General features: G+C 40.3%; 1 protein-coding gene across 5 annotated transcripts in view; it reads left to right on the forward strand.

Annotated features, from left to right (window-relative positions):
• MID1 (midline 1) overlaps positions 1–19,101 on the forward strand; it is a 357,392-nt gene that overhangs the window by 319,810 nt on the left and 18,481 nt on the right. For all 5 annotated transcript variants that reach the window (XR_006890368.1, XM_046673833.1, XM_046673830.1 and 2 more), the window contains exons 6-8: positions 4,017–4,144; positions 8,924–9,067; positions 18,597–18,758. Coding sequence is in view for 4 of the 5 variants with exons in the window: in XM_046673833.1 (XP_046529789.1) it covers positions 4,017–4,144; positions 8,924–9,067; positions 18,597–18,758 (434 nt within the window). In the remaining variant the exon portion in view is untranslated. The remainder of the gene's footprint in view (positions 1–4,016; positions 4,145–8,923; positions 9,068–18,596; positions 18,759–19,101) is intronic.

Here is a 19,101-nt window from a genome sequence, read left to right on the forward strand (position 1 = left end):
TCACACTGATATCTAGGTCTTTGGTATGATTGCATATGCATCTTTATAAAATTATGTTAAATAAGCAAAACTCTTCACTAAATCCAAGCATAAGAAAGTTGGTCTACTGCTTATGAGAAATCTAAAATTAAAATTACTTTTTGCAGCAAATTATCTGTATCAAGAGGGTGGTAAAAAGAAAATTCCCTCTGAACAGTACCCATTTTTCAGAGCTTCTAGGAGAGTCTCAGACTCCACGAGGTGACCCCTCTGTCCCTCACCACCATAGGCAGTTAAAGGATCCATCAGACTTTACCAAAATACAAAGCCAACTACTCCAGTTGTCATCTCTGGAATGGAAAGATATCTCCTGATTCTCAGAATTAGATCACATCTGATGAGTGGTTTTTGAAGTGTGTTCTGCAGGATGTTAATTGGTGTTGAAACAACAACAAGGTTCCAGAGCCAGATGCATTTGGGAAATCCTGAGCTGATCAAAGTAAACCACATTTCATTACTGTGAGACCTCCCAGGCTTTAGCATGGTGTTGTGCATTGTAGCCCACCCACCTGAGAGAGACCCATTTAAGTGCCATTGTTGGGGGTCGGCCATAAGGGGTGATTTTAGACGGGAAGGGTGGAGCATCTTCCCCTCGTGTTGACATTTAGCAGAAACCCTTTGAGCAGTGTAGCTCTAGACATACCACCTTCTGGAAAACTGATCCATGTGGCTGCTAGCAACTGAGTGTTGTGGAGATTAGGGCCATCAAAGTCGAAAGAGAAACAGGAAGTAATGTGCAGCCCATCCTCTGAGGCATAAGGATAGGACACAATGCCCTTATTTGCCCCAATATGTTAAGAGCTTAACACACACACCCATAAGCATGCCCACACATGTGCATGTACAAACGCACACATACACAGACATGACTGTGAAAGCACAGAACTGAGAAGGTGGCATATCCACTGATGGTGCTGGTGGATTTTGGCAACATATCTGAAAGGCCAGAAGATGGGCAACAAGGATTTGGGGAATAAAAACATGGCCTAAAATGTTGAATTTGGCAGCTCTCCCCTCGCCTGTCACTCCAATTAAGAATTTGAAATTGTAGCCAAAGATAAATATCTTTCCTTCCATCAAAAAAATAAGTAGGTGTTAAAAGCTACAGTCATCTCCAAAGATTCTTGCAGTCAGTCTTTGCCTCCCAGGCTTAGGAACTTTCATCCTTTCTGTTCCCACTCCACAAAGTTCCCACCATCAAGATGGCAGGCATTTTTAAGTGTCACTTGACTAAAGTGTGTTTCAGCTAATGGTTTGTGGATCATAGAACTAGGAGAAACTTGGGAATGACATCTATTTTGGATGAACCTGAACAGAGGCTTCTGTCACTGGACGGGGGAAGTGCTAAAGTAAGATTACGTGTTCAGAGCAATCGAGATCCTCCAACAAGATCTGTGCCATGCTTGAACGGCAGAGAAACGCAATAGAAAGTTGGGCGCTTATTTCATCCTAGCTCAGTACAGTTCTCCCTGCTGATCACGTAAAACAGAACTAATTGAGGTTTCCCTTTGAAATTTTTATTTGAGGAGTTCAAATGACACTATAGCATTTTTTTTTTTTTTTACTTTTCTGCGTTGATGCAAATATTTTGGCCTCCTCAGTACGTGACATACTTTAACGGCTTAGTAAATATTTGTTGAAAAATCCTAGGATCTCTGAGTTTTAAGAAGGTTTTGTGATTATGGGTCATAAGGAAAGCATTTTTTAAGTACAGTTTGACCATCTGTGAAAAATGTCTAACAACCAAACCATCCCTTTATCCATCAGTCTAAATTAGCAGTTGTTAGGCACAATAATTAACCTAATTCCTTTGGGTACAATATTTAGCCAACAAAGTCACACAACTCTGCTATTCACTGCTCCTTGGTAAAAGGGTCAAGTGGTGAATTTAGATTCTCCACCCTCATTCAAACACTTGAAACTTTTCTTTACAGAGTTTATGCCTCTTCAAACTTTCATCTACGGATCCTAAGATTATTCCAATCATTACATTGTTGATTATCCTCTCTACTTCCCTCCTTATATGGCAATGAAAATGCTCCAGAAATGCAATTATAGAAACTTCATTCCTAAGGATCTTGAGCATTTCACAGGTGTAACTTCTTTTATTGAGGTGAAATCTGCATAACATAAAATTAACGATTTTAATGTGTACAATTCAGTACATTCACAGTGTTGTGCAATTAGTACCTCTATCAAATTCCAAAATATTTTCATCACCTCAAAGGAATACCACTTATGCAGTCACTCTCCATTGTCCCTTCCCCCCAGCTCCTGGCACGAATCTGTTTTCTGTCCCTATGGATTTGGTTGTTCTGGTCATTCATATAAATGGATCACACACTGTGTGGCCTTTTGTATGTGTTTTCTTTCAGTCAGCATAATGCTTTCAAGGTTCATCCACATTGTAGCATTTGTCAGTACTTCATTCTTTTTCATGGCTGAATAATATTCCATTATATGGATATACCCACAAGAGTAATTTTTATAGCCAAGATATATTATCTTTATAAAATCCAAAGCTTTAAGAGCAATTAAGAGATGCAAGAGGAGATATATCTCTTGGGCTAACCAGGTTGAAATTTTTCTAGATTAAATGAAAGAGTACACACCTGGAATTCTCCTGGCTGCTGCCAGCTAGCTTTGTGGCCTTGTATAAATGAGCATGAATGCCCTTAATTAGAAAATAAGTAACTAGATTTAGAGCTAAATTATTTCAAAATTGTTTCTTTGCTCAAAAATTCCCAATGCCCTACACAGTACTCTATACATAGTGGGTCCTTGGTGGTATTTACTGAACTTAACGAAATACCGAAATCAACAAGATTACAAGTAGAGCACGGTTTGATATGCTCAGAAGTGGTTTACATCATGCCACAATTTCCTTGTTTTTGAGAGAATAGCTTTTTTTTTGGCAAGGAGGATTGTCCCTGAGCTAATAACCATCTATTGCCAATCCTCCTCTTTTTGCTTGAGGAAGAGTGTCGCTGAGCTAACATCTGTGCCAATCTTCCTCCACTTTGCATATGGGACGCCACCACGGTATGGCTTTATGAGCAGTGGGTAGATCCGAGTCCAGGATCCAAACCTGCAAACCCCGGGCCGCCAAAGCAGAGCACATGAATTCAACCACTATGCCGCCGGGCCAGCCCCCACTTGCATTTTTTAATTAGTCAAAATGTTCTGCTATTAATAACTGAACTTTCCAAATCAACTTGAGAGTCCATAGCAAGAGACCGATACTTACCAATACATTGCTTTATAGTTTATAAATGAGAACTCTTAACTCACAACCCTAAATGAAGAGGGGAGAAATGGTCATCCACTGGGGGAATTTGTGAGAAAGCTCATGAATATTTTCCATGGCATCTGCTGGGAATATGGTGCAGGAAAATGAATACAAGGAGAATGAAAACGAGCCAGACAAAAACTCCTTTTTTAATGTTTATTTCAGAGAGAGGCTAGTAATTGATTAAACTAATCCAATATCTGGAAACATTCCTTTTTAATCTTCACTTTGCCTTTTATGCAGTTTGAAATTGTGGAGGCTCCTCTTTGAAGTGAAACAGGGTCGAGTCTGAAAGGAACAAACAGTTTCCCAGACAGATGTGTGAAGAACTGCCTGGAGCTATGTGCTTCTCGCCGGGGTTAGATGTGACGGGGCCAGGCTGTTAAATACACAGCAACATGAAATATGAATATTCTTTCGCCTCCATGGGGAATTTTTTCCGATAGTAAAAAGGAAGGGGGGAGGCCATTCTGCTGTTTTCCCAGTTCCTTTGCCTTTTCTTTAAGCTTGCATTCATTTGCATTGTGTTGCCTGTGTTGTGCCATTCTGAGATTCTTTTTAAGGCTCACATATAAAAACAGCACGATTTTTTAATGATATTTCTTTTCCTTTTATTTTTTCCATTCCTATCCAATGACGGTGAAAGCCACCTTGACATTTCTAAAAAGTTGTTTTGTTTAAATTACAGAGTCTCCATGGCAACTGCATCATCCCAGGTCCTAATTCCTGAAATCAACCTCAATGACACATTTGACACCTTTGCCTTAGATTTTTCCCGAGAGAAGAAACTGCTAGAATGTCTGGATTACCTTACAGGTATTGTCTTTGTGTTTTCTTTAATATTCTGTACGTTTAGTGATACAGTGCCACCAGATCAATTTCCTAATAACCAGAGATGTGGGCTTCTGATTTAGGAATGGAGTCTAATATTCCCATAAACAATTTCTGACACACCTTTTTTTTTTTCAACCAAACAACACAGTCCAAGATTAAATTGGGGACAGAGGAAAAAAGGGAATCTTGATCATTAAAATCATACTTGCCGTCATTTCCCTCACTCTCAGAGTGTGGGTACCACAAATAGTAGCTCTATTGGCCATCAAAGAGAAAAATAAGGTAACGTGACTACTTTTCATTTTATGTCAGCAACGCCTCTGCGTCTCACAGTTCCTTGGCAGAGAAAGAACTGGCAGCTAACTTTGACTGGGTGTCTACTCTGCTCCAGCTCTTTGTATTTTGCGACCTTGTTTAATCTTCATCTTCACGCTAGCGAATTGAGGGAAAGTATTATAATCCTCATTTTGCAAATGACGGAGGTCATCTATCTTGCTGGAGATCAGATAGCTAGGGAGTGGCAGAATTAGGATTTGATTCAGGTCTATAGAGACTCCAAAAACCTCTGCTCTTTCTAGTAAAAGACTGAATTTCATCTTGGTGAAGGTCACCATGGCAAACGTCCCAAAAATCACACTTGAATTACTGGTGCCGTGTTTCAATCCTGTGCTTTCTGATAGGCAATTTTGGTGAATCAAGCTTAAAGAACAAAAGCAACAACCATAAAAGAAAACCTCAGGCTACTCCTGTTCCTAACCAGGCTTCCAGATTTTTCTTTGCTGTGGACCTCTAATGCAGGAACTGAAAACATTCGCTGGTAGAATGTAGACTATTAGGCGACCTTATTTGTATTAGCCAAAGCCACTGGTGCCTATGACTTCAGGAAGGCTCCATATATACAGTGAAGCCAGATGTGCAGTAAACTTAGGACATGCTGCCTTCAAGAGACTACATCCCTTAGTGCAGCATCAGCTCCTCAACTCTAATTCTGTGTGTGCGTGTTTGTGGGAGAGTGGTTGGGAAAGGTGGAGCAGGAGAGAGAGAACCTTGTGTGATGTTTGTTTTTACAGTCTGTAGATAGAAAGAAAGGAGTTCTATATTCAAGGAGCATGGCACCCAGAAGGTCAGTTTTTTTCTTTGCAGGGACCCGAGGCACTGTTTTCAGCCTTTCTGCATTTGCAAGGCAAGCGAGTCATCCCACAAACTTGTTATCTTATGTAATTCTTTCAAACCATACCATTCCTATTAAGGAAGAAAGAAATTGACACAAAAAGCATTTACAGTAAGGAACCAAACTTGGTTTCAAATATTTATGAATATACTGCCCTCCTTTTTTAAGCTTTTAACTCGAGATTTTTCTAAACTAACACTATTTAATAGAACTTTCTGTGATGACAGAAACATTCTATATCTGCATTGTCCAACATGGTAGCTGCTAGCCACACAGCGTTATTGAAAACTTGAAATGTGGCTAGTGAGTTTTTACTTGTATTTAACTTTAATTAAAGTTCATTGAAATTTACAGAGCCACATGTAGCTCATGGCTATTGTATTAGGCAGAGCAGGTCTAGACTTTCTCTGGCTGAGCTGTTTTTCTTGATAGCATCCTATTAAAAGTCTCCTTTTTCCTTATATCATTTGGGAATGAGTATGGTTGCAACAACAGAAAATCCAATTACCAATGACTAAACCCATTAAGGAGTATTTGTATCACAGAAATGGAACAGAGGTATGTGATCCAGAGCTAGGCAGCAGTTCAGTGACGACCTCAGACCTCAGGCTCGTCTTTTTCTGCTCTGCCAGCTTCATGATGTTACTTTTTGCCACCTGATCACGACATGACTATTCCATCTCCAGGCATGCTCAAATTATAGACAAAAAGAGAAGGGTAGAGGGGAATTGATGACAGAAAATTCTGTCAGCTAAGTTTGTATTTGTTTATCAGGAAAACAAAAAGCTTGCTCAGAAGACCCATCTAGAAAACTTCCACTTGTGTCTTGTGGGCCAGACCCATGTCACAAGGTCATGCACAAGGGCAGAGAAGACTGAGAAAGTGTTTGGGTGGGCACATGGCCGTTCTGCCCAAAATCAGTGTCTTGTTGACAAGAATGTCTTCTCCATTTCCCAATAATTGTTTAATAGTATTTCAACAATGTATGCCCTTTCTAATCTCTATGTGAATGCCAGAGTACTGATTAAAGGGTAAATTGTCAAAGTAGTTTGCTCTAACTAGTAACGTGTACACCATATATCATCCCGATGGCTGTTTATGCCAAACTTAAGACCATATGGGGTACCTGCTATTATGCCTTCTTAGCTGTCAACCTCAAATACAAATTTGGCCTATTTCTAGACATAACATCGATCCTGGCCATAACATATGATGCTTGGCTGATATTGCCAAGTCCAAATAGTTTATCAGACATTTGTAAGCAGGAAACGAAGTGTTTGTGGAGTATTAGCCCACCATTTCTTGTATCCTGTTTATGATAGAGGCAAGAAAATAACAGTTCTGGCACCGATTCCGTGAATATTGAAATTGGCAACATGCTGCTGTTCTCACTTACAGTAAATTGGGTATTGACTTTTCAGGACAAACCCATTGGGTTTATAATCAAAACAGGGTTAGCCTGCCTGGCTGTGAAAACAAGATTTTTTTTCCCCTATGACATGCCTCTAAGTGGTGTGTCAAGTTAATAACCCGGAGAGGGGACATTTCCTCCCTGATTGCAGCTACTGCCATGTGTCTCACAGCTACTTGCCTATTTTGAACATAGTTTTCTTTATATTTAATCATACATTGCAATACAGAAAGAACAAAATTTTTCTACAATGGTTGATGGAGAAATAATTCAATGAACTATTTAGATTGTGGGAGAATAGGTGTTTCTCCACTGACCCATGCAGGGTGATCCACACTAACAGGGACCACACAGACAATAATAGGCATGTTTTACGATGCAGCCAGGCTTCCCCATGGAATACATCTCCTGATTGGCATCACTGATTCATGCACATCCAAGTCATATCACACGACACTAAATCTTGCATGTGGATACTTCAGGAGACAGATGTGTAAATACATATTCCAGAAAGACTGCTTTAAGGGCTCTGTAGAGCCCTTCTATCTTAATGCACAACTTAATGCAGTGCCTGCCACTTGTGGGTGCTCAATAATGTTTGTGGAATTCAATAACCAATAGACAGAGCTGAGCTAATTGACTTTATACGTAAAATTTACTTGCTTCGTATGATACTTGTCCTGGATATATCTTCAGGTGGCAAAGTGAAGAATACTAAAACAATCAAAGTTTTAAATTTACCATTTTCATAAACTTTTCTCACTCTTTGGGTTTGTTTAGGACTCATCAATCCTAATCAAAGTTTAGAGCAGGAGAGAACTCTGTAATAGTGTAAGCAAAGGTTGCTACTAATCTGTAGAATGCAGATATATTTCTCCTTTTGAAGTTAGGTTCTGGCATACAGAAGACTTGAAATAAAGGCCTGGACAGAGTCTCTGAACCAGGGATCGGCAAACTTTGACTGTAAAGGGGCAGATGGTAAATATTTGAGGCTTTGCAGGACATATGGTCACAACTACTCAACTCTGCTGTTGCACAAAAGCAGCCATAAACAATACATAAATGAATAAGCTTGGCTGTGTTCCAATAAAACTTTATTTACAAAAACAGGCAGTGGGCCAGATTTGGCCCATAGCCATAATTTGCCAACCCCTGCTCTAAAATATTATTGCCAGTGCAAAGCACTCAATGCCTAGTCTTTTTCTTGCTCACAAACTCTTCTCATAAAACCAGTTACTGAAATCAATCCAGTAGAAGTCAACTTAAAATCATTATTTTGGTAGGATTTAGACTTCTCTGCTCCAGAATGTGTTCAAGACATAAAACAGCAGCCTTCTCCAGCGATAAAGTTAACCAAATGCCAAGGAATCATGTTTTCCTTGTGGAAGGAAAATGTACTTCTTAGCTATTGATTGATTGTTAATCATAGTCTTAATTTGAAAGATCACCTGTACATTGAAAAATGAGAAGAAAATAAGGCCACACTAATAAGTTTTTTTATAAGGCATCAAAACATCTAATGAAAGACAATTTTCAAACAATTATTTGACTGATTTCTGATGGGATAACAAACACCAGTATTTTTCCAATTGAGTGCCTAAATGTAAAAGTATGTGGCATTGTGTAGCTCAGAGCTTGGCAAACTTTGATTCACAGGCCAAATCTAGCCCTCACCTGTTTTTGTAAATAAAGTTTTATGGAACCTGGCCATGTTCACTTGAGTATGAATTGTCTATGGCTGCTTTAATGGTGTAAAGACAGAGTTGAGTAGTTACAACAAAGAGCATATGGCCTGCAAAGCCTAAAATATTTACCATCTAGTCCTTTAACAAGAAGTTTGCCATCTCCCCAATGTAGATGAAATTATGAAAGTTCATCTCGTTTACTTTTTGTTTAACATGTTTTCTTTCATGGATGAGAGTATTGTTTGTGTAACCTCTGAAACGTGGGTTCATGATAAATAGGGATAAGTCCATACAGCCTGGCTGAAGTCACACTGCCTGTTAAAAATCACAATGATAACCAGCCAACCAAATGTTCATTGCATTGGGATCACCGGCTCTACGTTAGTACTTCTGATGGACCCATTTAGAAAGGCCTGCTTTGACTGTCAAACATCTCTGAAATGTATCCCAGGGGTGTCTGCTTCTCAGATGATGAGCATTCTTGATCCCCACAGCTCCCAACCCTCCCACAATTAGAGAAGAGCTCTGCACGGCTTCCTATGACACCATCACCGTTCACTGGACCTCCGATGATGAATTCAGTGTGGTTTCCTACGAGCTCCAGTACACCATATTCACTGGACAAGCCAATGTTGTTAGTGAGTATCGCACGCCCTATTGATTTCTCTGTTTGGTGGATGTTTTCAGATAGATTGCATTTCTGAATTTAAAGATCGAAGGAAGACAAGGAGGGAAAGAATACACAATATTTATCAGCTTGTCTTTGCTAATCAAGAAGATGATAGCACTCACTTGTACTATACTAGTAAAAATAACTGGCCAAATCGCAATGAAAATTAATGATCTCTAGCAAACCGTATGGATGAATCTTACGAATATATTGTTAAGAGAAAGAAGCAGAAAACTAAAGAATATATGCAGTATGGGTCCATTTATGCATTCATAACATAGATAAACTATTTTGTTTAGAGTTGCATACATAGGGTTAAAAGCTATAAGTAAAAGTCAGGATGGTGTTTACCTCCAGGGTGGGAGGGGAGTGGCACTATTAGGAAGAAACATATGGGGGTTCATGGGGTTAGCAGCACTTTCTGGGTGGGAGTTACATGGTTTAGTCATTATATCATACATTTAGTTTTATGTACTTTTCTGAGTGTTATTTCACAATTTTTTTTAAAAAAAGATTTAATAAAATGAATAACCAAAGAACGCCGAATGCCTAGTCCCATTTGGAGGAGAGCAGGACCATCATTTGAAATGTTAGTAATTGGCCCCAACCTGGGAAGAATTTCAGACCTTACCTGAAACAGAGAGGCCCCTCTCTCACTGGGGCCCATGAAATACTTGGTATCGGAGACAATTGGATAGTCTCAAATAGCAACAGTAGCTGGCCAGAGAGATGATAACACAGGAAGCACTCCTCCCCACGCCACAGAGTTATTTAAATTGAGTTGAGCAAATGGCAAAGGACCAGAAGAAACGGCTTTTCAGGGGAGGAAGTTTGAAACCTAACTTTAGCAAATAAAAATCGAATATGTTGAAGGAAAATAGAATAGAATAGCAGTCGCTTTTCAACAAAGAAATGTCTTGCATAAGTACGTGTCAACTTAATGTGCTTTTATTATATAAACCTTTTCTCTCTTAATGACGTTCTTTCCTGGCACAAGTAATTCTGAGGCATGTGACGCTTAAAATAGAAATTTGATTTAGGGTTAATTAAAAGCGTGTTGCAGAAAGACACCCGCTTCTAGGTGACTAAAGTGTCCATGACCCATGCTAACCGATGGCTCCCCTCCCTTCCTTGTATCCCCTTTCTCCAGCGTCCCCTCCTCAACCCTCAGACCTTCTACTCCCTAACTGGCCTGCCTTGGATGCTTTTATTTAAATCTTGCCATTTTCCAAGGATGTGTAATTTTGTAGTGAAAGGGAGAAAATCATGAACGGCGAGAACAGCTTTGGCAAGCTGCCTGAGTAGGTAGGAATGTAGAGAGGGCAGAAATGGTGGGGGCAACAGAAAGGTCTTGGGGGAAGTGATGGTTAAACTAAGTCTTGAAAGAGAGTGGGTATATATCAGCAAGTTAAGGGGATCCCAGACAGCTATGTCATCACAAGGAAACCTATAGAGACTTAACATGGTAAGGCATATTGGGAGATCTCGGCTAGTTAAGCCTGGCTGGAGAGTTGAGTGAGGAAGGGAAGACAGTGAGAAATGAAGATAGAGAAACAGAACCAGGACTCAAATTCATATAAGTCTGGTTCCAAAAAGGGCATGTTCTTAATCATCAGTCACTTCATCCCAATCCCCAGACAAGAGCTAGACCACAGAGGGCCACCCAGGCCACACTGTGTTTGGATTTTACCCTATGGGCTTGAGAGACGTACAGAGCAGTAGTGCGATCAGGTGTACAATTAGAAGCCACCTCAGGCAGCACTGTGGAGGATGGAGTGGAAGATTAGAAGCAGAGACATGAACTTGGAGATTTATAGCAATTCGCAGAGGCAGAGATAGCCAGGACCTGCGAATGGCACTAGCAGTGGAGAAGGAAAGGAGAAGATAACTCCAGAAAGACTTCTCTACCTCTGGCCACATCCCCGGATATTTGAAGTGCGTTTAGGGGCAAGTCTGAGAAGCACTGTTATAGCAATGGTTAGGCATCGTTTCACTCTTCTTCCAGGATTTTGGATTCTTCTGGTATCATTCCTCATCCCCAGTTCTACATGTTCTGCTACAAATCATAAAGAAATACTAATTCTCTAAAATCTGTTTTTTTAGAAGTAATGCACGATGTTTGTATAATAATATATAAAATACATACAGTGAAAATTGGATGTTTTTCAATATACCAGCCACCCAGGTTCCAGAGTTGCCCACTGCACCAATTCCATTTCTCCTGCATCTTTCCTGAGATAGTCTATTTATAGGCAAGGATACACATACACTCACATACACGCACACACATTTTTTAGGGACACAAAAGGTAGCGTGCCATACACAGTTCTTCATTTTGCTTTTTTCGCTAAATATTGTATCTGAGAGACTATTCTATTTCAGCACAAATAAAGAACTGCTGCATTCTGTTTTGAGGCAGCCTAATATCCTATACAATACCTACCTATTTAAAGCAAGGTAAACAAGTAGCATCTAATGATTACATTCTAAATACTGAGAATATAACTGAACACACCAACCCACACACTGCTATACTATATATACTATATACATAACACAACAAAAAGAAGCAAGTATAATTAATTGGTTTTTGTCTTCACCGAAGGAATTACTTCCTCAGTGTTGTGGGATAAATATTACTAGTATATTAGGTAAACTGAACCAGAGATTGTATCAAACATTCACTTAAAGAAGATGAAATTCAAAAGATAGTCAGAAATTCCAAGGCAATCAGAGAAAAGGAGAGCATGAAAGTTTGAGAAGAGCAGATAGAAAAGGAGGCATGATTTATTGCAAAAAATGAACTGAGATTGATAAGCATTGTGTCAGACTCAAAAAACAGAGAACATTCTCTGAAGACACACAGAGGATTGATAGAAGCAACATCTGTTGATGAGTGAATAATGTAACCAGAAAAAGAAAACATTTGGAGTCATTTTATACCTAAAGGATGCTTCTTGGCACACGTGAAGAATGTTATATTTCTCTGAAATTACTTTTGCTTGATCCAGGAAAAAATATATCAGTTTCTATTGCTGGGCAAGAAATTTTCCAAAACTTAGCAGCTTAAAACAACACCCATTTATTATTTCACAGTTTCTGTGGGTCAGGATTCTGGGCACAGATTAACTGGGTCTTCTTAGGGTCTCCTAAGGCTGAAGTCAAGGTGTTGGCTGGGCTGCATTCTCATCTGGAGGTGCAGTTAAGGAAGAATCTACTTCCTCACTCCCTCAGGTTGTTGTCAGAATTTATCTCATTATGGTTGTGGAATTCATGAAAGTTTCTTCCTCAAAGCCAGCAGGGGACAGAGAGAGTGTCTCTGCCACTTCACGTCTCTTACCTTTAAACTCTCCTTTAAGGGGCTCATCTGATTAGGTCAGACCCACTCAGAATAACCTCCCTTTTGATTAACTCAGTCAATTTAGGGATGTTAATTACATTTGCAAATTCCTTTCACCTTTCCCATAATGTAACATCACAAGAGTGATAAAGATGATAGGACCTTTGTCCTTGGCCATATTCTGTTGTTTAGAAGCAGGTCATAAGTCCTGCCTACACTCAAGGAGAGAAGATTACACAAAGTCATAAGTAGTACGGAGTGGGAATCATGGGGGCCACCCAAAGGTGTGTCCACTACAGATGGTTTTGTCTCTCCTGAAATTTCTTGAATCAAATTATCGTGGGCATTTGGACAGTACATATAGCCTTGGCCCGGACTGATGGGCCCTGTATCAGTTAGCTTTTGCTGAATAGCCAACAACCATAGAACCTAAATGGCATGTAACAATAAATGTGTATTGCTAGTGCATCTAGAATCAACTGGGGGTCAGCTAGGAGGTCCTGCTGATCTTGGTTAGGTTCCCTCACAGATCAGGCTGATAACTGGGGCAACTCGACTGCTCTGCAGCTCTCTCCTGCAGTGCAGCTCAAGCATGCTCTCCAGGCGATTGCAGAGGTGAAGGTGTAAAGGCAGGCCCGATTGCACACGTGCTTTTCAAGCCCCTGTCTTTGACATGTTAGCCGATATGCCGTTGGCCAAAGCAAGTCCCATGGGTGAGTCCAGAGTCAGAATGAGAGAGCCTGCAAGGTTACATGGCAAAGGGCATGGATACAGCGAGGAGTAAGGAAGTGGAGCCAGAAGGCAATCTAGTCTAGAACCCTAATTCTTTACCAGCGCTCCTTTCCCAGAATGAAAGGAAGATATCTACTGCTTGAAGCTTAGGGTTTCCCAGGTGGCCAAACTGGAACTAACTTGACTTCCACACTGTTGGCATGGAAAATAATACCAAAACAAGACACATCAATGGAATAGATGAGAAAAGGTCATACCTACAGAAATCCGATGGCAGCAACACTACCGAACTCAGAGCTTCGTCTTGGGTAACTCCAGAGAAGGGGTTTTGATCCTGGAAAGTAGTTGCCACAGGAAAATAAATGTAAATGGCTTAGTGAAGATCATGGACCTGCCTTATTTAATGCGCAGGTGCCAAAAAGGCCTGTTCTCCCAGGACGGATAGAAAACGGTGAAACTGCAGGGGCCCATCTAACTGGAGAACTCTCATCCGCTGGTTAGAAGCGGGATTTGTTTGTGTCTTTAATGTCCATTAAACCAATATGGTAAAGTCCTGATGCTACAGGATCGAATTGCAAAAATGAAAGAACAAATTTAGATAAAAAAGTAACTGAGATGCAATCATTCTCAAATTATTTTCTTCTTAACTATTATGCATATTTGTAGTGATTGAGAGAGGCCTGGATTTGAATCCCAACTTGGGACCTCACCAGCTCTATAACTTGGGGCAGATTATGTAACATCCTCTGAATCTCTTTCCTCACCAATAAGAAGAGGTAATGTTTCAACTTCGCATGGTTGAGATAATGAAAGTAAAGGTCTTAGCCCTGTGTTTGCCACAGTGGTGGCACATAGGTATTCAAAGTTATTATTCCTACAAAAATACGGCTATAGTCACCCATCATTGCATTTTTGTAAAGCTGATATTTTTTGTTATATGATAAAGGCCAATTGTGCAATTTGCCAGGATTATCTACATGATAGCATTTTATACAATCCTCATGTGAAAGGCCTTCCTTGAATATTGTTTGTCTATCTGTCCTACCATTTGGAGGAACATCCTTTGCAGATGTTATATTGAATGGCAATATCTGAGAGTAGAACACTACTGAAAATTAGAAGATGTTCAAAAACCGCAGTAGCTCCCTGTGCCACTAGGAAGTCTCTTACTGTCTCCAGGTCATGGTCCTTCACTCATCATCATAAATTCTAGGTAATTGCCCTCCACTGACTTTCGTGAAGGAGAATCAGGTAATATCTATGGAGCTTTTTAATCTTATAAAAAGGCTCTCCCTAATCAAATTCATACATTCAAATGCAAAATTAATGACATTATTAATTTTTTATTTTTCATTTTTTAAACAGACTTATGACCACAGAATAATGAATTGCTTATTAATAGATACGTATTTAATTTTACCATGTTTTCCATGTTTTTTCCAAAACTACCCTTAATGTATCATTTAAAATCTTAAATTGGGGCTTTTTCCCAGCAGCCTATTTTTATTATTAGCAAAAGTCAAAAGATGCATCTCCAAGCCTTCGCAGCAAAGTAGTTATCTGTATTTAATTTATTTCAGTCATTTTGAAAACATTCATGAAAGTTATTAAACATGTACTATTTTTATAGAGAAAAAGCAAAAGAATGTTCACTTCTATCCAATCTGTTAGAAGAGACAAAGGATGTTAGAAGCCAGTGCGCAGCCCTTCTGAAGGGTGTCCATGTTGCATGATGTTTTATACATAATGTTTTACTGCAAGATGACAGTTGCTATACAAGGCTCTGAAATCTCAAATGTAATTAGCATCTTGTAATGAGCGGCATTATGTAGGGAAATGCTTCTGACCCATTGTGAAGGAAAAGAAAATGTACAAAATCAAAAAACTCAATTAAGTTTCATTATGAACTAATTATCTTCCAAGTTCCATTGTTGTTTTAATACTTCAAGCTGAATTGGAGAAGGTGAATGTTGGAGTACCCTCAAAGATGATTGAAAATGAATTTGGTGAAAAGTGAAGTTTCAGTCAGCATGGTTATGTGGGTGTTTCATAAAGAGATGAATAAAAACTGGTCAACAGTCCCAACACAGTGGGGTATCAAGGCAGAGAAGTCTGGCACTTGGCGCCATATGCAAGAAGTTTAACTGGTACTGGCGCAAGACCAACACTAGCAACACAATAATGGTATACTCCGAGGCACCCCACTTACTCCAGCCCCCAGAAGAAAATGGTCGATGTTGCTTTCTTGGCATTTTTAATCAACTTTTCAATTATTACCCTGGTAATAATAATAATATAAAGATAAGCCCAAACAGTAATAGTTGGTATTTATGAAAGCGGATTATCCCAGTGTAAAGCTATCCAATCAAATTTTACTACTGCATAAACATTTTGTTCTTTTAATATTCAAGGAAAAAATTAGTGACCTCTTCAAAATAATCGAGATAGTCAGGGTCTCTGTTTTGTTTGGAAAAGGTTTCTGAAACATTAAATCTTTTTCGTTGGGTTAAGACTTTGGACTGTAGGCCAAGTTGCAGTTCGCAGCAGTTTCACACATCTGCTTTTTGGTGTTGCTGAAAGCGTTCCCCCACCACATTAAACCCGGCCTTGGGGTTGGACAGTGATGTAAAGCTTATTGAAACATTTTTACATTTGCTTTCTTTGACCACAATAGTCATTTTACTGTAACATATGCAATTAAACGGAAACAGTGTAAGCTCAGTGACATTGATAGGATTCTCATTTGATTCTGCTGAATGCTGTTGTTGTTTTCATTCCTGCCTGACTGCTGTTGACAAAGGTCTAGGAATATGAGTGGGTTATCCTAGGCAATAGAAAAGTTCATTGTTTTTGTTTTATTACTCTTGTAATATTCTTATTAAATATCTAAAGTGAGTTACAGGCTTCTTGGGGCCCAGAGCTCAGAGTTCAAAATGACTCTTCTTTGTTTGGATCAAAATCTGCTATTTGGCTGTGGCACTATCCAGAAGTATTGAGTTTATTACAGCTATGTTCAAGGAAAAGGTAAGGTGAGAAAGTATCCAAAAGGTTATGTAGTAGGGAGAGTTCCATGCTACTGAACTATTAGTGGATGTTTTCCTGGATCTCATACAAGTGAGAACTGGTAGGAGAACAGAGAGCTAAGAGTTAGGGGGGAAATTGGGAGTGGGGGGTGGGGGTGGATGGTGCCTTAGTTGCACTACTACGTCTCCAAACATGAACACACACACTCACCCTCTGTGAGTCTCATTATTGCCTTGCTTTATGCTGCCTTTGTCAAATCTGGCAGTCGTCCTGGTGAAAATGTTCACAGGTGGAAATGAAAAGAGTGGATAGAAAATTCACAAGGTCGTATATATATATATATTTTAGAGACTCACTGAAGTATGCTTGAAAATACTATGTACCCAAGATACCAATCATATGGGGTGAATTTTCACAGTTGACAAAATACTTTTTAAGTTCTTCTCAACTATGAGACTACCGTGATCAATGCTCAATTCAAAAATTGGAGAAATTATTTAGTAGGATTCAAAGACAGATGTCATGGGGCCATGACTATCTTGAAATGCTATGCAAATGTTTGTGGGCTGGTATGGATATGCATTTGTGAATTTCTTTCTACAGAAATGTTTTATTAGATTCTCAAAGAAGTGAGACCAAAGAAAGATTAAGGGACTGCTTCTTGGGAGTATGGTAAGGTATAAGTTGCCTCAAGATCAAAAGAACTAACTCTTTGACTTGCAAATCCACTGAAAGGGAAGGAGGGGGAGGCGAGTGTAGAGCCCCTCAGGAAGTGGAGGGGCCCAGCCCTCTACCAAGAACTGGTGAAGGAAATTCACTGGAGTCAGGAAACTTCATGACTGACCAGTCACCAGGGGGCTGGGAAAAGTTTCTGTTAGAGTGGAGATTGATGGGTGGAAAGGGGAGAGAGGAGAGTTGGGCCCCATACCAAAGAGATGTTTTCAGCATCAGCCAGCTGCAAAACAAAACAGCCTTCCTTTTTCCTACATATTCTTCCAAGCATCGTAAATTCTCAGCCTGCTTCCCAACCCACATCCTGCAGAATGCAGCCAGAGCAGCAGCCTGCTCTACTTTGAAACCAGCCATGCTAGGGATGCAGCTGGTCAAAATCCCTGTTGGTGCTTTTCTAAGACCCGCCCATAGGTGCCGCTGCTCCAGGGTTCTCTTAGGACTATGTCTCCTGAATCAGTTAACTGCAGCCACACTAATGCTGGATCACAAACAACCCTGATGATCGTTTTCTTAGCTCCCCTGTCAGAGATTGGGTTGGAGCTTGCCAGTCTCTGTTGACTTCGCTGCTGCATTGGCTGGACGGTAGAGCTGTTCCCTGTGTCTCTCAGTCTGTTGGGATGAGCAGACTATCTGGGGAATGTTCTTCCCATGGCAATGACAGAGGCACATTGGGGCAACAGAAACTCTCAAGGCCTTGTAATGCTTACTCTTGGAACTGGCACATTGTCATTTCACCCTCATCCTGCTGACCCAAAGAAGTCAGTCACATGGCCAAATGGAAAGCCATGTAAGGAGGGAATATATTCCCTCTCTTTAGAGGGAGCAACTACCAACTCACTTAGGCCTGGATCCAGGGCGGGGTGAAGAATTACACGCAAAAATGCAATCTACTACATCTATGTTAGTGAAGCCAATTTCTCATACATGACTCAGGTCTCTTCTCACATTCTGTGAGTCTCGAATTTGATGAGATCCAAAATTTAATGAGCATTGTAATGAGAATGGGGGTGAGGGTGCATGGAGAGGAATCAGTGATTACTTGCTGCTTTCATTTCATCCCCACAGCACCTAATAACGCATCATGCACATATACAGTGCTTAAGATCCCCGACAGAACCACTTTTGCTGCCCCTATTCACACTGAATAGAATTTGCAATATAATAATTTTAATTGTTGTTTTAATTTAGAACACACAGTAGGAGTATATAATAATAAATACAGGGGCTGGCCCGGTGGCGCAGCAGTTAAGTTCGCATGTTCAGCTTCTCGGGAGCCTGGGGTTCGCCAGTTCGGATCCCAGGTGCAGACATGGCACTTCTTGGCAAAAGCAATGCTGTGGTAGGCGTCCCATGTATAAAGTAGAGGAAGACGGGCATGGATGTTAGCTCAGGGCCAGTCTTCCTCAGCAAAAAGAGGAGTATTCGCAGTAGTTAGCTCAGGGCTAATCTTCCTCGATAAATAATAATAATAATAATAATAGTAAATACAGGTTGACCTCCTACTGTAGGCAGGACACTGAGCACTCACGTTTGTTGGTGGTCTCCCTAAGAAGTGACAAAGCACTCCATTTATGGTTCAAATAACCTAAAATTATGCAACCTTAAAATTATGCAAACATTGCCCCATGCTTGCGCCAAAGAACTGCACCATGTCTGGTTGGCTTTGCAGGTCTGTGTAACTCAGCCGATAGCTGGATGATCGTGCCCAACATCAAGCAGAACCACTACACAGTCCATGGTTTGCAGAGCGGCACCAAATACATCTTCATTGTCAAGGCCATCAACCAGGCGGGCAGCCGCAGCAGTGAGCCTGGGAAGTTGAAGACAAATAGTAAGTGCCATGAGCTCAGCAGAGCTGTCATCTCTCATCTACTCTCCTGTCAGCTGCCTCTATCCCCCTTTCTTTTCCTTTTCTCTGTCTGAGGCATTGCTGACAGCCTCAAAAAGCAAGTAAAGAGGCAGTGTGGAGTAGTGAATTTTGTATCAGATACCTCTGGGTTGCAAAACTGACTCTACCCCTTAAGGACTATGAGACCCTCAACCTCTCTGCACTCCAGACTTCTTATTTTTAAAATAAATAATCCTGGAGGGGTTCTTGGGAGAATTAGAATCTGTACTTATAAAGCGTGACACATAGCTGGGGCACTGTACATGGCAAATAGTATTGTTGTCCA

The sequence above is a fragment of the Equus quagga genome, chromosome 10 (genome assembly GCF_021613505.1).
Source record: "Equus quagga isolate Etosha38 chromosome 10, UCLA_HA_Equagga_1.0, whole genome shotgun sequence".
Taxonomy (NCBI): Eukaryota; Metazoa; Chordata; class Mammalia; order Perissodactyla; family Equidae; genus Equus; species Equus quagga.